The following is a 24,153-nucleotide window of genomic DNA, read 5'->3' on the forward strand; positions in this document are numbered from 1 at the left end:
GGCCGTGAACAGGTACGATCTACGGAATCTGTCGGAAATTCCCTGCTCGGGTTCCTTAGTGTGAACCTACCCTGAAAGGCCATAAGTAGAGAAAACTTACAGCTCCAAGGGACGTAATGCACTGCTTAAGACCCTCATAAACGTGTTATCTTGAAAATGCAGGATACGGTTCTTCATGGGTGATGTGGCAGGGGAAGACCGCTGATGGCCCCCTCACAGCTGCACTAGAAATTTTAGTGAGCAAAGACCTAACACTAAGTCAGCCCTTTATTGTGTAACATACTACCTTAAATTTGCAGTTCTTTACCGGCATTTATGTACCGAACAAAAGCAAGAAGCTGCTTAAGCATTGTGGTCACGGCTCACAAGTCACACGCCTTAGCGTAGCATGGAGAGCCAGTGTAGCCAAGCGGCATTCAAAGAACTGGAATAACCGTCATTGTTTAGGCTTCACAGGAATCACACTGGATAAGACAGATGCCTCTCTGCCAGCTCACACACCAAAGAGAGTTACTACTCATCGGAGCTCAGCAGCCACATCAAAACATACTAGATACAACTTACTGTGTTTTCCAAAGTAAACATAAACATCAGAATTTGCTCCTCTACTTTTGATCTTGTAAACCTCAAATATGTGATATGTGATATTGCATAAAGTAACACTTCTGAAAATCTGACAAGGAGCCCTCCCTGTGTACCCCATAGAGCTAGAATCAGATGCCCCTTCTCCAGGCTGTGCTGTCCTGCTCTGTGGTGATTCTGTCCACAAGATGGCCAACATGGAGGAGCCTGTGGCAATGCTTCACCCCCCCCAGTGTCCACCATTGAGGCTGAATATGTCTATGGAGGAGGCAGAGGGCGGGGCATGGTCACATGCCCATCTTATGAACAGAATCACCACAGAGCAGGACAGCACAGCTTGGAGGAGGGTTTTAGCTCTATGGGGTACACAGGAAGCTGCTGTCAGTAAGTGCAGTGAGTACACTTAGGGTCCTATTACACAATGCAATTATTGGTTGGTGTAATAGGTCACGATAAGCAGAAACGTACAATGTCAGCTGATCGCGGTCTTTCAAAATGCTGAAAAATCAGGATAGCGATGGTATGCTGCAAAGCCCGCTGACTTCACTGGGCCGCCGGATGATTTAAGGATCGCCCAAGCAGCCCCTCACGCAGCTCGCGGTCTGACAGCTAGGCACTCCCTATAATCTTCAGTACGGCACCCCAAATTGTTGTTCTGAATGAAATGGCGAGTCATGCAGAGATGTGGCTCTATTCACGGAGCTGCCAAATGTAGCCAAGCATTACGCTCTCTAAATGGAGTGACGGCATGCACGTGCGATTCTTCTTTCCCTTCAAAACAATTCAGGAAGCTGTTCTCAAGACTGCTGACGGGTCAGAGATGTGTGTATGTAATACACACCTACTGACTGTATAAGGGTTTTGTTCTAAGTCCTATTTAAATCCCAAAGTTTACCATGTACTTTCACCATCATGCAGTAGCAGAGAGACTGATGTCATCCCCATCCTATATATACCAAGACTTATGTAATGCAGAAGCACATTACCTCCACCATGCTTAAATTCCATAGCAGGCAACATAATCTTACATAGGATCAAACAGTTGGTCTCCATAACAAAGCGCTCGGAATCCTAAAAAGAACAGACGGCACAATGCACACACTACACAGGTTAATGAGTAAACTCTCTATCATAAGACATGGAGAGCATTAGAGCCTTTTACACAACCCGCCGAGCTCCTTGTGTAGCACAACACGTCACTTTCTGATAGAATGTCACACCTGGCCTCACAAGAGCAGAGCTAAGCAGTTTTCCGAGACAAAATTAAGAAAACAGAAAAGACTTGCACCTGGCACAACACCTGCCGTCTATACGACTCCTGGCCGTTACCCCGACAACGTTCACAAAACTCAAGACCGTCCATGTGACTAACCGCATTGGCATCGCCACTTGAAATCCTTCTAGACAATCCGGTTGGATTGGATTTCACATTGTTATTTTTAACAAGTTCAAAAATAAACATAGTAAAATAAAAATTGAAACTGGACTTATACGAGTGTACTTATATGTGCACATGTCCAGAAACTTAGCCCTAGCCACTTCCCAGCCTGCTTTCATGTATAATTCATTATGGCAGTAGTAAGTATGATTGTGCAGATATGGTTCCCTGCAGCACAGTATAGATCTACTATGCAGCTCCTCAAGCACACCAGCCCCGGCTGCAGCAGTAGCTTTAAAAAGGTGAAAAAAATGTTTAATTCCGCCGCGTGAGGTTGGGAGAGGGGCAACTAGTCATCTGAGCCACCCGTAACTAGTCACTATCCTATGTGGAGATGACTGGACAGGCAGAGAGAACTATTAGTGGCTTGTCAATCATCCCTGCACCGTGCGCTGACAGGTAGCGCCATTACTAGTTATGGGCGTCTCCCTGCCCAGATGACTAGTTGTTGCCCTTCTCCCGCTCTCGTGCAGCGGAATAAACCAACTTTTCCCCCTTTATTAAGCTACTGCTGCATCCGTGGCTGGTATGTTCCACAAGCTGCACAGTAGCTCTATACTGCGCTGCTGGGAACCATATCAGCACTACCATGCCCATTGATTCCCTTTAAGGGTGCGTTCACACGTACAGGATCTGAAGCAGATTTGATGGCCCAGATTTGATTTGCTTTGAATCTGCAACTTCAAATCTGCTGCAGATCCTGTATGTGTGAACACACCCTAAGGGAGCGTTCACATGTACAGGATCTGCGGCAGATTGGAAGTTGCAGATTTGCTTTGAATCTAATCTGGGCCATCAAATCTGCTTCAGATCCTGTACATGTGAACGCTCCCCAAGGGTGAGTTCACACATACAGCATCTGCAGCAGATTTGATGGTACAGATTTGAAGTTGCAGATTCAAAGCAAATTTGTTGTAACCGGTTCCAACAAACTGGAGTTTAGGCAGAAGTGGAAATCTCCACACTAATTTTGGGTAAACTCCCACATGTTACTTTAATTTAATAGGATTTCCTGCTGTCATGTAGACACAGCCTAATCTGAACAGAGAACTATAATAGGACTATGAAGCACTGAAAACTATAGAAACCTAAAATACAGAGTGTGCTACAAGAATACCATAATAGTACTAGCCACAGAAGCCCCATACAAGTGACCGTCACAGCTCCCATTGATTGTAATGGAGCTGCGTCAAAAACGGGAAAGGGTTTATAATAATAATGAAAATTTTTATTATTGTATTGCCCCCCAAACGTTATACAAATCTCCAATATACACTTATTACGGGAAATGCTTATAAAGGGCTTTTTTTTCCCTGCACTTACTACTGCATCAAGACTTCAATTCCTGGATAACATGGTGATGTCACGACCCAACTCCCAGAGCTGACATCACCACGTTATCCAGGAAGTGACATCACCACGTTATCCAGGAAGTGACATCACCACGTTATCCAGGAAGTGACATCACCACGTTATCCAGGAAGTGACATCACCACGTTATCCAGGAAGTGACATCACCACGTTATCCAGGAAGTGACATCACCATGTTATCCAGGAAGTGAAGCCTTGATGCAGTAATAAGTGCAGGGGGGAAAAAACACTTTATAAGCATTTCCCATAATAAGTGTATATTGGTGATTTGTATAACTTTTGGGGGCAATACAATACTTTAATAAAAAATTTCGCCGGACTTCTCCTTTAATGGAGGTCTCAGCATCCACATCCTTACTGACATAAACCACCAACATCAGAAGTTTAACTCATGCTCTAGACTGTGTATAAGGATATAATATAAAATGCGTTAAGACTCACTGTGAACTTTGGTAAAGAAGATCGATACAGGGGCCGGGTGATTACACCTTTAAGAGTTATCTAATGCCAGGTTAACAGCTGTTTCTCATTACCACAGAGCCTTTTGTCTAAGCTTTCTTGGAACAAGCGGGACATTAATCATTAGAAGCATTCCATCTCGGCTAACCCTTTCCTCTTCATTTCTTGGAATTCTAAACAGCAGCTCATCCTGTGTCCGACGCGAAAACCCGATCCCAAACAATTAGCGCTTTACTTCAGAGTGCCCGTCTTTCTTTGAAAAACGTCCATTACTGTCAATAGTGGACGAAACGCAATTAGAATTCGCACATCTAACCTGTGAATAATCATTGGAAGCAATTAGACTGCAGAGTCAAAAAAAAAAAATCTAACTTCAGGAGACAGCAAGCCATTAGTCAAGATTGCTAGCGAGACATCTAACGGAGAGAGGCTTCCTTCCTCTTTTTGTCTTCTTTTATGTGAAACAAGCTTTATTCTTATCAAAGAGACCATCAGTTGTAGCGTTATTCACCAAAAACTCTTGCCGTCTACACATAATCATCATCGTGACTTCAACAAAACTAATCATAGTAATTATTGCCAACTTGAAAAGGATCGCCCACCTAATAGGAAGCTTCGCTAAAAGGTCACTGAAGGGGGTTACTCACCCAGATAAGAAGCTGTTTTGAGGTGTTTGACTATTATTTGTTCAGTATGACAGCTGCCCCCTGTGCTCTGGCTCCACTTCTAGGTTCATTCTGACATAGAAAGTGATCAGACTAATGCTGCGTTTACACGGAACGATTATCTTTCGAATTTTCGCAGTCACGATCGCATTTGAGCGATAATTGTTCCGCGTAAACACAGCGAACGATCAAGCGACGAGCGAGAAATCGATTACTTTGATCTTTTAACATGTTCTCAAATCGTTTGCTTAAAATTCGCAATCGCTTCGTATCTTTCAAAGATTCACCCTATGTGAAAGATGGGCTTAATCGATCTTAAAAACGATACCAATAACGATTTTTCTAACGATTTTTTTGTCTAAACGCTGATCGTTCTAAAAACCAAATTGTTGCTACAAAATCGTTAAACGATCAATTGGGCGAATTATCACTTTGTGTAAACGCAGCATAACAGATTAATAGTTAAACTAAACCCCCCCCCCCTTGTCTTGCTTCATTGCCTGTGATGGAGAATGGTGCTAGCCGACTTACTGAACTGAGTCACACAGCCAGCTCTCTTAAAGGGATAGTTCACAATTTTTTTTTCTTTCATATTAACTAAAGACAGAAAGAGGCAGAAATTTGTAAATTACTTTTATTAAAAAAATCTCAAGTCTTCCAGTACTTTTCAGCTGCTGTATGTCCTGAAGGAAGAGGTATTCTTTCCAGTCTGGAGAGCAGGAGAGGTTTTTCTATGGGGATTTTCATGTCATGGATAGCGATGTCAGCAAAGAGCACTGTGTCAGACTGGAGAGAATGCACCACTTTCTGCAGGACATACAGCAGCTGATAACTATATGTCTACTGGTAAACTTGAGGTTTTTTTTTATAGAAGTAAATTACAAATATACGGCACCAGTTGATTTGAATTTTTTTTGTGTGTGTGAACTACCCCTTATTTTTTTTTCCCTGTCGGTTCCATTTCCGGTTTTGGTTGAAAAAACGACTGACAGAAATACTGTGTGTGAACACAGCCTAAATTTACAGTGGCAGTCACGTAAACATGACGTTCAACAGCTCCTTCTGGGCGCATCTCTTTTTATACAGGCGCTCTACTATATATAAGTTCACTGTCTTCACATATATGAATGGAGCTGAACTGCAGTACCAGGTACACCTGAATGGTGAAAAGTCGCAGTCCCAGACAGAACCAATGGACACATGTGGGACAGTTTTTTGAGAAAAAAAAAAATCCTGGGAACCCCTTCCAGGAAATATTTTGTGTTACTAATTATTTTTATTAAAGGAGAATTCTGGGCAAATATAAAAAAAAAATATTGAGGGCAAGGTTGTTGGGAACATATTCAAGGGATATGTACCTGTTCCAAAGCCCCCCAGCACCACCACTCACTGTCACCCTCCAGTCTCCTGTTTATCCAGACTTTCTCTATAGTCACTACCCGCTCAGCCAGTCAGTGACTCCAGACGCGTCTTCCCATACTTATGAGCTGCTGTATGTCCTGCAGGAAATGTTTCATTTTCAGTCTGACACCGTGCTCTCTGCTGCCATCTCTGACAGAGACAAGAACTGTCCAGAGCAGGTGAGGTTTTCTATGGGGATTTATAGAAAACAGAGGCAGAGTTCCTGTTTTGGCCAGAGATGTCAGCAGAGAGCACTGTGTCAGACTGAAAATAAAAACATTTCCTGTCGGACATACAGCAGCTAATAATTATGGGAAGACTTGAGATTTTTTTAATAGAAGTAAATTACAAATCTATATAACTTTCTGATACTAGTTGATTTGAACGCAAAAGATTTTCGCTGGACAACCCCTTTAAGGCCCTATTACACAAAATTTGGCCGGGGAATGAGGAGCAAGTGAAAGCTGACAACGCTCATTTGCCCATCTGTATCGCCCCATGTAATGGTCACTGACTAGCTGAGTGAACATTTCTGAGCTGGCCTGTGATATCACAGGATCAGGAGATCCAGGACAGAGGCCGGTGACCATAGGTGGTATGGCTTAGGCCATGGGTCTCCGATCAGCGACCCTCCAGCTGTTGCAAAACCATAATTCCCATCATGCCTGGACAGCTAAAGCTTTGGATTTGGCTGTGCAGGCATGATGGGAAATGTAGTATTGCAACAGCCGGAGGGTCGCAGTTTGGAGACCCATGGCTTAGGCTGTGGGGGGAGCGGAGACAGGTAGGTATCCCTGGATTGTTATGTGCTGACCGCCATTTGCCCTCTATGGGTTTTTTTTAACATCTGCCTGGAGTTCTCCTTTAAAGGGGTAGTGCAGCAAAAAATGTTTTCTTTCAAATCAACTGCTGCCATGAAGTGCCAGAGATTTGTAATTTACTTCTATTAAAAAATCTCAAGCCTTCCAGTACTTATCAGCTGCTGTATGCCCAGCAGGAAGTGGTATTATTTCCAGTCTGGAGAGCAGGAGAGGTTTTCTATAGGGATTTGCTCCTTCTCTGGGCAGTTCCTGACATGGACAGAGGAGGCAACAGAGAGCACTGTGTCAGACAGGAAAGAAAACACCACTTCCTGCTGGACAAACAGCAGCTGATAAGTACTGGAAGGTTTGAGATTTTTTTAATAGAAGTAAATTACAAATCTCTGGCACTTCATGGCAGCAGTTGATTTGAAAGAAAACATTTTTTGGTGCACTACCCCTTTAAATTAAAAGGTTCCTTAAACAGCCTAATAAATTCTTTCAAGCTACAGTTTGCAAGTCAATACCCGAATCAATTCAGGATAATGCATGACTACAGGCATCATAGCCAGCACATAACTATTCAGAGCCTGCAGGTGACCAGGGAAACAAACACATTCATGAGATGGGGTAAGCTGGCCGCTAACAGAGAGCATGCCCAGCATCTATACACGCATGAACATAGACACCGTGGTGAAAGAGAACATAGGACTCCTGATAGGGTTAAAAAAATTATAGTAACATTGGCTTGTTTATACATTTACCTATATTCATAGGCAAACCAAAAAATATCTGGTTATCCCTAGCATTACAACGTCCGATCACAAAGACAACATTGTGGACGTGAGCTCTGCATGATGTGCTTCTATACCACCTAAGTTATTTACTTTTTGCACTGTTGGACGGTTGGCTGCTTTTTAGTTCTGCTCTATTAGGTTTCATTCATACATGGCTGAGCCGGAGACTCTCACCTACTGGTAGAACGAGCGCCACTTGGATCTTCCCATAACTTTCGTGGACTTTAAGGGTAGCTTCACACGTACTGTATCGCTGCGTTTTTAACGCTGCGTTTTTATCGCGATTTTTAAATGCGAGTTTTGATTTTCACATGAAAATCATGTGAAAATCAAAACGCGCATGTAAAAAACGCAGCAAAAACACAGCAATAAAACCGCGATAAAAACGCAGTGTTAAAAACGCAGCGATACGGTTCGTGTGAAGGCACCCTAAGGGTACGTTCACACTTACCGGATCCGCAGCAGATTTCACTTAAATAACTGAACACAGCATCAAATCTGCACCATCAAATCTGCAGCAGATCTGCTGCGGATCCTGTAGGTGTGAACGCACCCTAAGGCTGGGTTCACACTATGTATATTTGAGGCTGTATTTGTGAGGCTGTATAGCAACCAAAACCAGGAGTGGATTGAAAACACAGAAAGGCTCTGTTCACATAATGTTGTAATTGAGTGGATGGCCATCATTTAATGGCAAATATTTGCTGTTATTTTAAAACAACGGCTGTTATATTGAAATAATGGCCGTTATTTACTGTTATATGGCGGCCATCCACTCAATTTCAACATTGTGTGAACAGATCCTTTCTGTGTTTTCAATCCACTCCTGGTTTTGGTTGCTATGAGGACCTGGCATGAGGACCAAATACAGCCTCAAATATACATAGTGTGAACCCAGCCTAAGGGTGCGTTCACACCTACAGGATCCGCAGCAGATTTGATGGTGCAGATTTGATGCTGTGTTCAGTTATTTAAATGAAATCTGCTGCGGATCTGCAGCAGAAAGTACGCTGCGGATCCGGTAAGTGTGAACGTACCCTAAAGGGGTTTTCCCTCTAAGATGAGCATTAGATTTTCCTCAATTATTAGAGTTTGTCATTCTTAAAATACACTCCCTCACCACTGCCCCAAGTTGTACTGGTAGCAACGTCCACTGGTGGTGAGGGCATAGCTCCTGCTTTCTTATTCTTTGGTGCCGGATGGGCTCTGTAACTAGTATCGTATACATCCTGGTTTCTCCTCTTTCCTTTCCCTGTGAAGGGACTAAGCGGGCATAAAACTGGCTTAAAGGGTTACACCGGCGAATATCTTTTTCTTTCAAACCAACTGGTTTCAGAAAGTTATATAGATTTGTAATTTACTTCTATTTAAAAATCTCAAGTCTTCCAGTACAGCTGCTGTATGTCCTACAAAAAGTGGTGTATTCTTTCCAGTCACAGTGCTCTCTGCTGCCACCTCTGTCCGTGTCAGGAACTGTCCAGAGCAGGAGAGGTTTTTTTATGTGGATTTACTACAATTCTGGGACAGTTCCTGACACGGACAGAGGTGGCAGCAGAGAACACTGTGTCAGACTGGAAAGTAAACACCCTTTCTTACAGGACATAAAGCAGTTGATAAGTAAAGAAAAAGATTTTCGTCGAAGTACCCCTTTAAAATAAAAGTAATTCAGCCCAATATTTGTCTTCAATAAAACAGTAGATATATAGGAACTATACAACAGTGCCCTAATGCCAGGGGAATAAGCAAAGAGCCTAGAAGTATAAGGAAACTATAGGAAAAATGCAAAAGAGTATACATAACATTATACTCCCATCCATCTAACAATCCTACACATGGTCATAGTAATAACTAAGTATGGTTTGTGGGAAGCCTCTATAGTGTAGCCTCCTCTCTACTACATTCTATGGACAATACAATTGGGTAAGGAGGTGACAGGATGCTCGTTCTCACCATATGTGATGGTCCCAGAGGTGAGAGCTGCACTTATCACACATTTATGGCATATCCTGAGGAATGGCCGTAAATGCTTCGGATGGGAAGGAGCAATGACCGCAGCTTAGGAATCCTCAGCTAGTCTGTAGATCTGTTGTAAAATGTCAGTAAGTCAAAACGTAAAGTAGCATGTTCTTATTGCCAGGATGTTCAGGGACATGTCCCTAATAAACCAGCTGTCCCAATACGCTAATAGTAGTCATCATATGCCGGTAAAGGAGGCCCCATTATAGCAGCAGTATCCAGTTAACTGTAAAATAAAAACAGAAGCTTATGGGGGCAAGGGTCCCACCGGGCCCTATATAATCCCAACCAGATGCATCCATGTTTTACATGCACTGCCGATGGTCTTCCCTATGTCCATCACTTTCCATTTAAAACCACTAAATTACCAGTTCCAAGTAATTCACAGTAAAATATCAGATACAGTACAAAGACTAAGGGCCCTATAACACAGAACGATAAGTGGCCGAATTGGCCCTATCCGGCCGATTATGGCTCCATGTAGTAAACAATGACAATGATCATCAGCTGATCGTTGATTATAGATTTGGACCTATAATTGTCGGCCACCAACTGCGCATCGCTATGTGTAATAGCGGTGCGCCGCCAGCGGCTGACGATTTGCAACGTAAATACATTACCCATCCATGCTGCAGGGCTCCTCCTCCGCCAATCACTAGCCGGGACCGCCGCGGGCAGTGATTGGCTGAGTTAAGACAGGCCGCTCTGAAGCTGCAGCGCGCGGGACCCGGGGAGAAGGGGACCGCAAGAGGACCCCTGGACCATGAATAGGTAATGCATGCCAGTTTAGCAAGGGCTGCAAGGACATCGGTAAGGATGTCCATGCAGCACTTGTTAAACAATTATCGGGCCGTGTAATAGGCCCAGTAAATGAGCGCCGATCTAGCAGAATGGTGCTCGTTTACAGTTATTATTGGGCCCCCATCGGCCCGTGTAATAGGACCCTAATATACCAAGTAACCCTTATACTTAGCCAGGGGGAAGTGGCTACCAAGAAAGTCTGCAGGTGGGCACCATTAGACAGTGTGAGTGGACTGAGAGGAGACCAGAAAGTGGTGTGCAGGGGGGATTGGGTGCCATTGTGGGAAGGACTGATGCAGAGAAGTAGTGCTCTTTTTTTGGTGTCAAAAGGGGTTATTTACAAAAAAATATATTCTTTCAAATCAACTGGTACCAGAGATTTGTAATTTACTTCTATTAAAAAAAAAAATCTCAAGTCTTCTGGTACTTATCAGCTGCTATATGTCCTGCAGGAAGTGGTGAATTCTCTCCAGTCTGACACAGGGCTCCCTGACGCCACATCTGCCCGAGACAGGAACAGTCCAGAGCAGTAGCAAACCTCCACAGATATCCTCTACTGCTCTCTAGACTAAAAATAGTACACCACTTCCTGCAGGGCACACAGCAGCTGATAAGTACTGGAAGACTTGAGATTTTTTTTTTAAATAGAAGTATATTAAAAATCTCTGGCACTTTCTAGCACCAGTTGATTTTAAAGAATTTTTTTTGTACTACCTCTTTAAAATAAGAGTTGTAACAGCAGCCAGGTATTCACCCTGTGTCCACTTCCTCAGACCCTTGGTGAATAGAAGAATATTTCCCCTGTAGTATTACAAGTGGCTATTCAAGTTAATAGTCATCGATGGAACTTATGGTTGGCCTGTTAGAGCAGGGGTAGGGAACCTCATCTCTATAGCTGTTGCAAAACTACAGCTCCCATCATGCCTGGACAGCCAAAGCTAAAGCTTTGGCTGTCCAGGCATGATGGGAGTTGTAGTTTTGCAGTAGTTTTGCAACAGCTGGAGAGCCAAGGTTCCTCGCCCTTGAGTTAGAGCAATGCTCCTGACGGTTCCTTAAAGGGGTTGTCAGCGAAAATCCTTTCAAATCAACTGCTATCAGAAAGTTACATAGTTTTGTAATTTACTTCTATTAAAAAAATCACAAGTCTTCCCATACTTATCAGCTGCTGTATGTCCTGCAAGAAATGTTATTTTAGGACATACAGCAGCTGATAAGTCAGGGCTCCAGATGGCGACCAAAATGGTCGCCAATGCGACTGACATATTGCAAATGGCGCCCAGATTAATAAATCTGGGCGCCATTTGCGACTGGCCCCGGCGGCGGCGCGCTGTCTCTTTAAGGACAATGAGCTGCGCTGCTGCCTTCCCGCGCGCTTCCCTGACCTCTCTCACAACCTTGGCTCCGCCTATATTCTTTAGCCAATCGCGTTTCTACCCAAACTCATGACGCAATTAAAGAAGAACCAATTAGCGTGAAGGCTGCAGCAAGCGCTAAGCGGGACATTAAGCACACGTATAGCGGGGGACCCTGAGGACCCGACTCGGACCTCACTACTGGAGAGCTCAGTAAGGGCGCAGAGCTGCGGGGGGACTACAGATGTCAGCATGGCCTCCCTGCAGCATCAAGTGTCAGCACGTCAGGGTAGAGAGCCGGGGGGTAACTATGGCTGCACTGGGTGATATATATATATAAGTGTAGGGCAAACTGGCTGCAGACACTGGGAGATAGATATATGCACAATTATTATTATCAGGGCCCCTCAGGTGTCTGTATTGTAGGGGGGTCACTTGCATTAGTCACTAGGTGAGAGATATATCTATCTATATACACATCTTGTGGGGGGTCACTATGGCTGCAGTCATAAGTCTAGCTCAGTATGTATAGACTGCACAGTACCACTTCCCTCAGTGTCTGTATATATAGACTGCACAGTACCACTTGCCTCAGTGTGTATGTATAGACTGCACAGTACCACTTCCCTCAGTGTCTGTATATATAGACTGCACAGTACCACTTCCCTCAGTGTGTATGTATAGACTGCACAGTACCACTTCCCTCAGTGTCTGTATATATAGACTGCACAGTACCACTTCCCTCAGTGTCTGTATGTATATACACTGCAGAGTACCACTTCCCTCAGTGTCTGTGTGTATATACACTGCAGAGTACCACTTCCCTCAGTGTCTGTATGTATATACACTGCACAGTACCACTTCCCACAGTGTCTGTATGTATATACACTGCACAGTACCACTTCCCTCAGTGTCTGTATGTATATACACTGCACAGTACCACTTCCCACAGTGTCTGTATGTATATACACTGCACAGTACCACTTCCCTCAGTGTCTGTATGTATATACACTGCACAGTACCACTTCCCTCAGTGTGTGTGTATGTATACACTGCAAGTTGCAAGTTTCCATGTTGAAAGTTTTCAAACTAAGAAAAGAAAGGATCTAAAGGAGGATGCTGCCGTGGCCTCTGCACACAGTAAGTCCCATTTAACATAACATTAATTTTACATGTTTTAAAAAGTTGGCGACCAAATATTCTATTTGGCGCCTAAATTTTTCAGGTTAGGAGCCAATGGCTCCTAGGTAAATTTTTTAGTCTGGAGCCCTGTATGTATGGGAATATTGCATACAAATCTATGTAATTTTCTGATATCAGTTGATTTGAAAGAAAAAGATTTTTGCTGGAGTACCCCTTTAATCAGACCCTGTACTACTGGGACAACACTTTTACCTGGCTCCTGACACACAACAGCTAAGCAGGTTGTCCATTAGGTTTTAAGCTTCTTACTATGCAATCATTTCTATGCATTGATTTTGTGTTCTGCCTTCCCAGTTTATTGTGCACATGTAAAGCTTTCTGACTACTTTCAGCACTTTCGTTCCCTCGCATAATAGCAGAGTGACCTTTTGGCCACCAAAGAGCAACCAGCAAAGCGCGGCCTCGGGCAATTTCGCAAATAGCAAAGGGGGTCTTTCACTGAACTCAGGGGCCGCTTTGTTAAACTTACATAGCTAACATAGCTCTGCAAACCCATAAATTATCTTGGTCCTTACAGGCTGGAACCTCAATAAAACACGTGATTTTAATAGCTATTAAAGAAAAAGCTGACACGATTAAGAAATTAAATGGCCGCAATAAAACATGGGACCGCTTTACCAGAATTGTAAAAGTCACTCTACCGCACACATAAAACTAGGTTGGGAGAAGGAAGTATGCCGTGTTATTTTATGTGCCCTGTTTATAACCAAGCATACGTGGGGTCACCCTAGCAGACTATATAGACATCGCCGAGTGCCATCCCCTCATTGGTTACCCCTCTATGTGCCAGAATACAGAGCCACCCAGTACAAGTTCTGGTGGACTTGACCCATCCTTGCATAACATGGATAGTCGTCTATCAGAATCACCGCCATGTAATACAGCAATATCATACATTTTGGGAGGGGGTATTGGAATCAAGTTTGGAGGAGGGCGTCTTTATTTTTCGATAACCTTTGCTTGTGGGGTAACAAAGTACAGCAGCCATGAAATGAATGACAATAGTAAAACGTGGTTACTTCTATGCTTGGCTTTAGCAATGCAGGGATTTAAAGAGAAACTATCCTGTAATACTAACTGGCCCAGTCATAAAAGCATAACTGTCCATAAGGGCCCTCCTATTGCTCCATATAATAGAGACAACGATCAGCCGATGAAACGATCATGGGCTGATCTTTGGTTTAGGTTTGGACCTAAAATCGACGGACGCCGACAATTACACGTAGCGATGCGTGCCCGACAACTGACAATAGCCCAAACACCTGATACCTTACCTCTTCCCGGTCTTCTCTCCTGTGTTCCGCAGCTTACCCTTCCTAGCGGCAGCAGCGTCTGAGCGGCCTGTCAGCTGACAGACCGCTCAGCCAATCACAGGTCAGGACCGCCTGGAGCAGGGAGAAGTAAGGTATCAGGTGTTTGGGAAAGGGCTGCATGGACATTGCTAACGATGTCCATGCAGCCCTTTCTGCCCAATTAAGGGTCCATCTAATAGGTCTAGCAGATGGGTGCTTATTTACTAAAATGATCGGGCATTCGGCCTGTTTTATAGGACCCTACGTTTATTTATAAACGAATTATGCTCGTAATCCAAGGCACCACTGTATATGTTAAATTAGGGGCACGAAAATAATTTAAAATATTTAGGAGAAAAAATACTGTTAATAGTAATTAAATTAAAGAATAACCCCCCCGGGGGTTTGGCTCTCTTTAAAGTTATTTCAGTACATACCTGTAAACATTTTAGTGACTGTTCTGCTCTGCTTGCGAGCCGAACATATAAGAAGTAACCATGGTGGGAAAAACTCATGATGTGTTGCTAAAAGATCAGCTATGGTTCCAGATAGTCCAGATGGTCTGAGTTCTCCTTCCGTAACATTGCATCCTTCATCAACCGAATCCACCACCAGCAGAAGACTTTGAGGAGGAGCATTCAATGCCAGAAGAGGGAGAAGAACGCACCTGTAAACAGAAGGAATATCAGAGGTCAGTCTCCAGAAAACGCTTCCCTTCTGCTGACTTCAGCTAAGAAAAAAAAAAAAAAAATGAAACCAATAAATCATCTCCGGTTCGCTAAATAGGTCGAGCGAAGCAAAATGCTTAACCCGAGGGTAGATTTCCTCAGAGTAAGATTGCTGACACAAATCAGCAGCGATACCTGCTCCCAGTCAGGTTTCTTGTCATTGCCAGAGCGCAGATTGAAGTCACGCTGAACTACATCCTTTGGAATCCGGACTTTGAAAAGTTTAGGTACGGGTTTCTCAATAACACTTAACCATTATTAACTTTTGCGCCAGAGAATACCTAATGTCCTGGTGACAAACACATACAGTATGTCAGGATTAATACATCCAGTTAGAAGGAGACCAATCAGCACAACCAGACAGAACAGCTATGTTACTGCTGGGAGATATAAAGTGTCACTGTTGTATTTTTTTTTTTTAGCAGAAATCAATAGTCCAGCCGATTTTAAGAAACTTTGTAATTGGGTTTATTAGGCAAATATGACATTATCTGCATTCAAAAAGACTTTCCCCAGGTCCCCCCCCCTTCCTCCTCTCTCTCATCCACTGCTCATTATCAGGAAATCTCGACTCTTTGACATCAGTCAAGCCCTGTGTAACCTATGGAGACAGGAGGGGGAGGAGGGAGATTAGTCGCCAGCAGAGAGCAGAACACAAAGAATTACACAGCAGGACCTGTGTGAAAGCCGGTATTCAGAGGTCGGAGAGGTCAGTGCTGACAGAGAAGATAGCCTGGTGATGTAGCTGTCAATTAACTCTTTGTTGTCCTGTTGCTTCATCTCCCTCCACACCTCCCCTCTCCATCAGAGAACCATGAAGACAGGGGGGAGAGCTTCAAACTGCTTTTTCATGATAAAAATGCATTTTTGGCTAATAAACCCCAATTACAAAGTTTCTTAAAATCGCCTGTACTTTTGATTTCTGCAAAAAAAAAAAAAAAAAAAAAAATTAACCGGCAGTGACACTTTAAGAGAAAGGAAAATTGCAGCACCAGGGGCATATAGCAATACATGCACAAAGCACAGTGGCCCAGAGAGATTAGAGGGAAGCCTTGATTTACCTCGCAGACATCATCTTCAGCAGGTAGACCGGATCAGCCTGCAGATACACAGCCCAGGATTTCTTTGACTCTCTTACTCTAACCTATAAGTGCCAACCCCTACCTCCACTTCCTATGTTCTTTCTTGATCTAGCTGCTCCGAGAGTCAGATTTCCCTTTACCAACAGGCACTGGACAGCAGGTTGCAGAAAAATGAGACACCAAGTATATAGTGAGGGGAGGGAGAGGTTACATGAATACGCTGACAGACAACTAAAATATTTTACTTAGGACTTTCGCTTGTAAAGATTTATATAACTTTCTAATAGTCCGTAACTTCTGATAATCCAAACTTAGTCCCCACTGATGTAGGCTGAAGAGGTTTTACAGTATGTGTAATGAGTTTTACAGAAGCGCACAGCATTCCTTACTTTCAGGACAGGAACCAGGAAACCCGAGTAAAACCTCATGTTTTCTACAGTATGTAGCTCCCATGCTCTAATAGCCTGTACTATACCGAGATGTGTGTGTTTAGTGAAGAGAAGGGTAAAGGGATAACTAGCGGCCAGACACTACGTCAGGAATACAGCTGCTTTTACATTACTGCTTACATTCTAAATCAGAGGTAGGGAACCTTGGCTCTCCAGCAGTTACTAAACTACAACTCCCATCATGCCTGGACGGCCAAAGCTTTGGCTGTCCATACATGATGAGAGTTGTAGTTTTGCAACAGTTAGCAAGCCAAGGTTCCCTACCCCTGGTCTAAATCATTGCAATTCTCCAAAGGACGCCATGCATTATTTGTCTCTCCGGGGCAAAGTTACAGAAATCTTATGGGATGTCTTAAGCGGAGTGATTACTTTCAACTGAAATAAGGGTGTGTTTACACAGACAGATTTATCTGACAGATTATTGAAGCCAAAGCCAGTAACAGACTATGGACAGAGAACAGGTTAGGTACAAATAAATATCATTGGTCATAAAGACTGAGATGTCTCCTTTTTTCTTTTCAAATTCATTCCAGATTTTGGCTTCAATAATCATCTGTCTGTGTAAACACACGATTAGAGAAGTAAAAGCCAAAGTACAGGAGGACTAAAGGCCCTATTACATGGTGAGGAGCAAAATAGCGTCGACCTGTCAGATCAACAATCTGCGCTATTATACGTGCCGACAGTGAGTTGGTGCGGGGGGGGTTTGTTCTTTGGACGGAGGAACCCGTCCGACCACAGGATGGAGTCTATGGCATGGGCGAAGATGCCTGCGGCCGTAAGCGGGGATAAGCTGTGGGATCCGCCCAGATTCCTCAGTGTGAACATTACCTAACAGGAGCTATTACACCAAGCAATGATCAGCCAAATACGGCCAATAATCGCTTGGTGTAATAGAGCCTAAAGGCCCTATAACACAGAATGATTTGGATTCGATAATTGTCCTGTTTAATGCTGCGTTGAAATCGAACGATAATTGCACATGTAAACGCAGCGAACGATCAAATGACAAGCGAGAAATCGTTAATTTTGATCTTACAACATGTTTTTAAATCGCCGTTCGTAAAAAAAATTCACAGATCGTTCCGTGTTAACAGTCGTTCACCGATTTAACCTATGTGCGAGATAGGCTTAAGAGATTGCAAAATGATTAATCTAAACGCTAATCGTTATAAAAAAAAAAAAAAAACGTTACTTCGAAATAATTCATCGTACGATCGGGCGAATTATCACTACGTGTAAACCCAGCATAATAGAAGGCAATGATCAGCTATGATAGCAGCGATTCTGCTGCCGCCGCTCCGTGGTGGAGGGGTGGCGGCAGCAGACCACCGCTATCCTCTCTGTAGCTACCCAGATGATCTAGCAATCACCCAGGCAGCCCCTTCTGTACTCACCCGCCCGCTGCCGACTGGTGGAATAGCGGCGGCACAGAGCGCGGAACGAGGAGCAAACGAGCGTCAACAGTGCTTGTTTGCTCCTCTCAGTCGCCCCATGGAATAGGGGCTTTAAAGAGGATGTACCACCAGGTACATCTCTTTAATCTGACCCAGGGATAGAACGGCGCCGTCACGGGGAAGCCGGTGCCGCTGTCGTTTTTGGAACCGCGGCCCGGTTCCCCTGTACGGCGCCGTTCTTTACACATTACCGGCCGGTGCTCAAGCACTGGAGGTAGGCCAGCCCACCACTTGTGGGAGGGAATTCCATCCCCTCTATGACGCGGCTCCGTTAGAAACAAAGGAGCCGCATCATAGAGGGGAGGGAATGCCCTCCCACTGGGGGTGGGCCGGCCTACCTCCAGTGCTTGAGAACCGGCCGGTAACTGTGGAAAGAACGGCGCCGTATAGGGGAACCGGGCCGTGGTTCGAAAAACGGATCGGCTTCCCTGTGACGGCGCGTTCTATCCCTGTGTCAGGTTAAAGAGGACGTACCTGGTGGTACATCTTCTTTAAGTTCAACAGTAGTTTCTATACAGTCGTATTAACTAACTTCAGTTTTCCTAAACCCACTTGTATTTCCATGGAGAAATACTGACTAGAGTGACTGCCCAAAGGGTTAAATTCGGACCATACAATTTCCAGCCTAGGACATGAGGGCACTGTATACATAGGAATAGGAAACCTCCTGCAGGATCGTATACAAAAACATTTGAAGCACAAAAGGTGGAGAAAAGCGCCTGCTTCTTAAAGCCATTCTTGTTACAGCTGAATATCATATACAGGTTACTATGGCTAAACCTGCATCAATACTGAACCACACTGTGAGATGCACAAAGCGGAGACAAAACGGCCCGGCCGCACTGAAAGAGGCCTTGTCTTCATGCCGAGCCTCTGTACACACTGAAAGCTTCACAGCCACTGTAGATGTGACCGGCCTTTTATCACAGAGCTTCTATTAATCTCAGGTCACAGGACAATAACACCACCTAAGACACCGCCATAAATGCGCCAATGATGTGGGACAATAAATAACGTATGACCATACTGAACAAACTCACTGCATATCCCTAAGAACAAAGCCAGAGGTCTCTTTTAAAATATTAATTTTAAAGAGGTACCCCGGCGAAAATCTTATTCATTCAAATCAACTGGTTACAGAAAGTAACCAATAATTTACTTATAATTTAAAATGTCCACTCTATCCATACTTATCAGCTGCTGTATGTCCTGCAGGAAGTGGTGTATTCTTTGTAGTCTGACACAGCGCTCTCTGCTGCCACTTCTGTCCATGTCAGGAACCGTCCAGAGCAGGAGAGGTTTTCTATGAGGATTTGCTCCTGCTCTGGACAGTTCCTGAATATGGACAGAGGTGGCAGCAGAGAGCACTGTGTCAGACTGGAAAGAATAAACTACTTCCTGCAGGACATACAGCAGCTGATAAGTACTCGAAGACTTGAGATTTTAAATAGAAGTAAATGACAAATCTATATAACTTTCTGAAACCAGTTGATTTGAAAGAAAAAGATTTTCGCCCCTTTAAAAGGGTTATCCAGTGCAACAAAAACAAGGCCACTTTCTTTCAGAGACAGCACCATTCTTGTCTCCAGCTCAGGTGCGGTTTGCAATTAAGCTCCATTTACTTCAATGGAACTGAGCAGCAAAACCCCGCCCAAGCTGGTGCTGTCTCTGGAAGAAAGTGGCCATGTTTTCGTAGCGTTGGATAACCCCTTTAAATTTATTAGAAAATCAACTACAATTCTACCTTATATGCAGGCTTGTGTATATAGTCCAGCGAAAATCTTTTTGGTTTCTGGTTTCATAAAGTTATATAGATCTGTAATTTACTTCTAATAAAAAAATCTTAAGTCTTCCTATACTTATTAGCTGTTCTTTGTCATGCAGAAAATGTTTTATTTTCAATCTCACCCAGCGCTCTCTGCTGACATCTCTGGCTGAGACAGGAACCATCCAGAGCAGGAGAGGTTTTCTATGGGAATTTGCTCCTGTTCTGGACAGTTCCTGTCTCGGCCAGAGATGTCAGCAGAGAGCACTGTGTCAGACTGAAAATAAAACTTTTCCTGCAAGACATACAGCAGTTGATAAGTATGGGAAGAATTGAGATTTTTTTTTTCATAGAAGTAAATTACAAATCTATAAAACTTTCTGACACCAGTTGATTTGAAAGAAAAATATTTTCGCTGGACAACCCCTTTTAGCCATGCAAGGCACATTTAGTAGTCTAGGAGAGATAGACTCTTCCACACTGAACCTATGTGCAGCTAAGGACTCCACAACCTGGGTATCTCATAGGCTTACTGCAAAATAAAGGGCTTCAGTGAGCCTGATGCATTAAATACAACATTTATTTACAGGGTTCAGGTGGAAGCCCAGAAGAAGAGCCGTATTATAATGCAAACCGACAGGCATGCTGTTTATCTTGGGCATAAGCCAAGTGAAATATCCTGTTCCTGTCTCCTCTACACAGTTAATATTTGGAACATGACATATACCAGGCATGCCCTATTTCTATTTTTAACGTAAATGATACCTTCCATTTTCAAACAGCATAACAAATGATAATAAGACGTCTCTTGTATCCCGCACAAAACCGCTGGTGTGTAGCAATAAAAGGGACTAAATCACAGCGGGCAAGTGGGGGCTGGGAAACCCTTCCCAGGGTCGGCCTGTGGCTCTCGCTGACTCATTAACACCTTTATAAAAACCAGGAACAAATGTTTTCATATGGTTTAATAAAGACATCTTAGTACAGTAGCACATGGATAGCTCAGATACTAATCCGGGGGGGGGGGGGGGGGGGGGGGGTGATCCCAGGCCCTCCAGCTGCTGCAAAACTACAATTTCCATCATGCATGGACAGCCATGCTTTGGCTGTCCAGGCATGCTGGGAATTGTAGTTCTGCAACAGCTGGAGGGCCTAAGTTTGACACCTTTGAAAAATCTCAAGTCTTCCAGAACTTATCAGCGGCTGTATGTTCTGCAGGAAGTGGTGCAGTCTGGAGAGAAGGACAGGTTTTCTATGACCATTTGCTACTTCTCTGGACAGTTCCTGACATGGACAGAGGTGGCAGCAGAGAGCACTGTGTCAGACTGGAGAGTAGAGATGCAAGAACTGCTGGTGGAGAGAGCCATGACCTGGGCTGTATTCCTGTTTTCCAGGCGGTACTCGGACTGTCTCCACCATTCCCACGGAACAGGAAGATAGCGAAGTCAAATGCCGATAGATCAGCTCGCTCATCTCTACTGGAGAGAATATACCACTTCCTGCAGGACATCCAGCAGCTGATAAGTACTGGAAGACTTGACATTTTTTAATAGAAGTAATTTTTTCTTTAGGTACAAATATTCCAACTAGCCTTTCTTGAAGGAACACAGCAGAATTTCCTTCAGGGTTAATCTATACAAATCTATTTATCTGTATACATTGATTAGTTGTCTACTCTTTGAAGGAGAGAAAAATCCATACGCCATCAAACGGCCAACAGATGCTTTACGGTATAGTCAGTGTCATTGGGCAAGATGGGTTGTAATGTAAACACTCGCTCTGGTTTCATCAGGTATGGACAGTCAGGGGTCATGGGTCACTTTACCAACATATTCCCTCTTTTCTTTTTCTGATGGTTGTTCACCAAAACATTTTTTATTTCAAATCAACTGGCGCCAGAAAGTGCAAGAGATTTGTAATTGACTTCTATTAAAAAAATCTCCAGTCCAGTCTTCCAGTACTTATCATTTGCTGTATGTCCTGCAGGAAGTGGTGTATTCTCTCCGGTCTGACACAGTGCCCTCTGCTGCCACCTCTGTCGATGTCAGGAACTGTCCAGAGCAGGAGCAAATCCCCATAGAAAAGCTCTCCTGCTCTGGACAGTTCCTGACATGGGCAGAGGTGGCAGCAGAGAGCACTGTGTCAGACTGGAAAGAACACACCACTTCCTGCAGGACATACAGCAGCTGATAAGTATGGGAAGACTTGAGATCCCCATAGAAAAACTGTCCTGCCCTCCAGACAGGAAGAAAAGACAACACTCACTGCAGGACATACATCAGCTAATAAGTACTGTAAGACTGGAGATTTTTTTTTTTTAAATAGAAGTAAATTACAAATATCTGGCCAGTTGATTTGAATTTTTTTTATTTTTGGGTGAACAATCCCTTCAGCTAACAGTATTAATAGTAGTGAATTGGGACGGGGTATGCAGGGACTACAGAGGTGCCAGAGGTCAAATCACCATCAAGGGGCCTATTCCACGGAGTGATAATTTGCCCGAATCGGGCCGATTATCACTCCGTGGAATGGAGACAACGATCAGCCGATGATCATGTCATCGGCTGATCATTTATTTAGGTTCAAACCTAAAATAAATCGGGCATCGACCTAAGATCTCACAAGCACCATACATTACCTACACATGTTGCAGGTCTTCTCCTGCGCTCCTTCTTCCTCTTGGTCTCGTGCACAGCAGCAGCTTCGGTGCGGCCTGTCTGAGCTGACAGACCGCTCAGCCAATCACTGGCCACGGCTGCTGCTGCGTGCGGGACCGGGAGGAAGAAGGAGCGCAAGAGAAGACCTGCAACATGTGTAGGTAATGTATGCTGTTTAAACAAGGGCTGCAAGGACATCGGTAACAATGTCCCTGCAGCCCTCGCTAAACGATTATTGGGCCGTAGAATAGGGGCCCAGATCGTCCCGTGGAATAGGGGTTAGATCGGCGCTTATATACATTATTAATCGGGCCCCTATAGGCCCGTGGAATAGGACCCTTATTCTGCACGTCAGTGATAACTGTTTTAGGCCTCATTCACATCTGTGTTGGAGACTAAGCCTAAGCAGGGAAAACCCTTTTACTTTAAAAAGAAAAAATAAATAAAAATCTCCTATGTATTTAAAGTGATCAGGCTGGAGTGCTGAAATCAATATAAATATATTTTAGCTGGTACAACTTGCCAGTGAGCAGATTGTCTCTTAAACTGAGTCATATACGGTTTGAGACTTGTGTTGAAGGTTACATCAGCAGGATTTCCCAATGTATAGCTCCAACAGAAGGCTGCAATCGGTGCCTCTTAAAGGGGTACTCCAACAATTTTTTTCTTCCAACTCAGGTTCAAAATCAAGTTATATTGATCTGTTAATTACTTCTAATTAAAAATCTCAAGTCCTTCCATACTTATCAGCTGCTGTGGAAGTTGTGTATTCTTCCCAGTCTGACACAGCACTCTCTGCTGCCACCACTGTCCATGTCAGGAACTGTCCAGAGCAGTAGCAAATCCCCATAGAACACCTCTCCTGCTCTGGACAGTTCCTTTCTCGGACAGTGATGGCAGCAGAGAGCACTATATGACATTGGAAAAAATACACCACTTCCTGCTAGACATACAGCAGTTGCTAAGTACTGGAAGACTTGAGATTTTTAAATAGAAGTAATTTACAAATCAATATAACTTTCTGAAAAGTGTACAGACCCGTACATACTGGGAGACAGAACAAGACAAGCCGCGCAATCCTCTCCCGGTTCTGTGTTAGAGAAGAAAAGTCTATGGAGCACAACTTTTCTGTAGCACGGTCCTCCCCCCGATCGGTACATGTGTCTATGACATGTCAAATATTTTTTACAAATGACACTGACACTTTAAAGATCTATTACAAAGATCATATGGATGAAAAAAAAAGAAAAAAAAAAAACCTTAAAAAAAAAAGAAAAAAAATCAGTCAAATGTGTCCACAGCTACACAGGCAGACAAGACTGTTTACTACGTGGATAGAATACTTTTGCCAGACACTGAGGAGGAGAGGGGTCAGTATGGTTTCCTATAACAGCCACTCTACCCCTATCCACATACCACAAGCTCTATAAACAGTACAATCATTCTGCAGCTATTATTGCCCGACCCAAAGATGGGGAAGAAAAACTGTATACATCCCAGTCTATTTTAATTCTTTCCATGTATACATGCGAGTCCATGTGATGGAACATTATTAGATAGACTTTCCAGAAACACTGCTACAGGTGTAACAGCAGCTTGTAATCTTTGCAATATATAATTTAGAGTTTTATGGGTCCAAAGCAGCAGAATATTTTATTTATTTCCCATAGGTCCAATCTGCTGTAGTTAAAGGGGTATTCCCCATCTCAAGTATCAGAGTTAAACTTGTAGGGGATGTCAAGTTTTTGAACAGAAATAAGCAGAGTTAAAGCAAATATACTAACGGGTACATTGCTTCTCTTTTTTTTTTTTTTTTTAACCATGATCGATCAGCGCGG

General features: G+C 43.6%; 1 protein-coding gene across 1 annotated transcript in view; it reads right to left on the reverse strand.

The window, feature by feature from the left end:
* ANKRD50 (ankyrin repeat domain containing 50) overlaps positions 1–24,153 on the reverse strand; it is a 51,757-nt gene that overhangs the window by 13,004 nt on the left and 14,600 nt on the right. The window contains exon 3 of the mRNA XM_069978579.1: positions 14,615–14,844. Within this exon, the coding sequence (XP_069834680.1) occupies positions 14,615–14,844 (230 nt within the window). The remainder of the gene's footprint in view (positions 1–14,614; positions 14,845–24,153) is intronic.

The sequence above is a fragment of the Dendropsophus ebraccatus genome, chromosome 7 (assembly GCF_027789765.1).
Source record: "Dendropsophus ebraccatus isolate aDenEbr1 chromosome 7, aDenEbr1.pat, whole genome shotgun sequence".
In the NCBI taxonomy this organism is placed as follows: domain Eukaryota; kingdom Metazoa; phylum Chordata; class Amphibia; order Anura; family Hylidae; genus Dendropsophus; species Dendropsophus ebraccatus.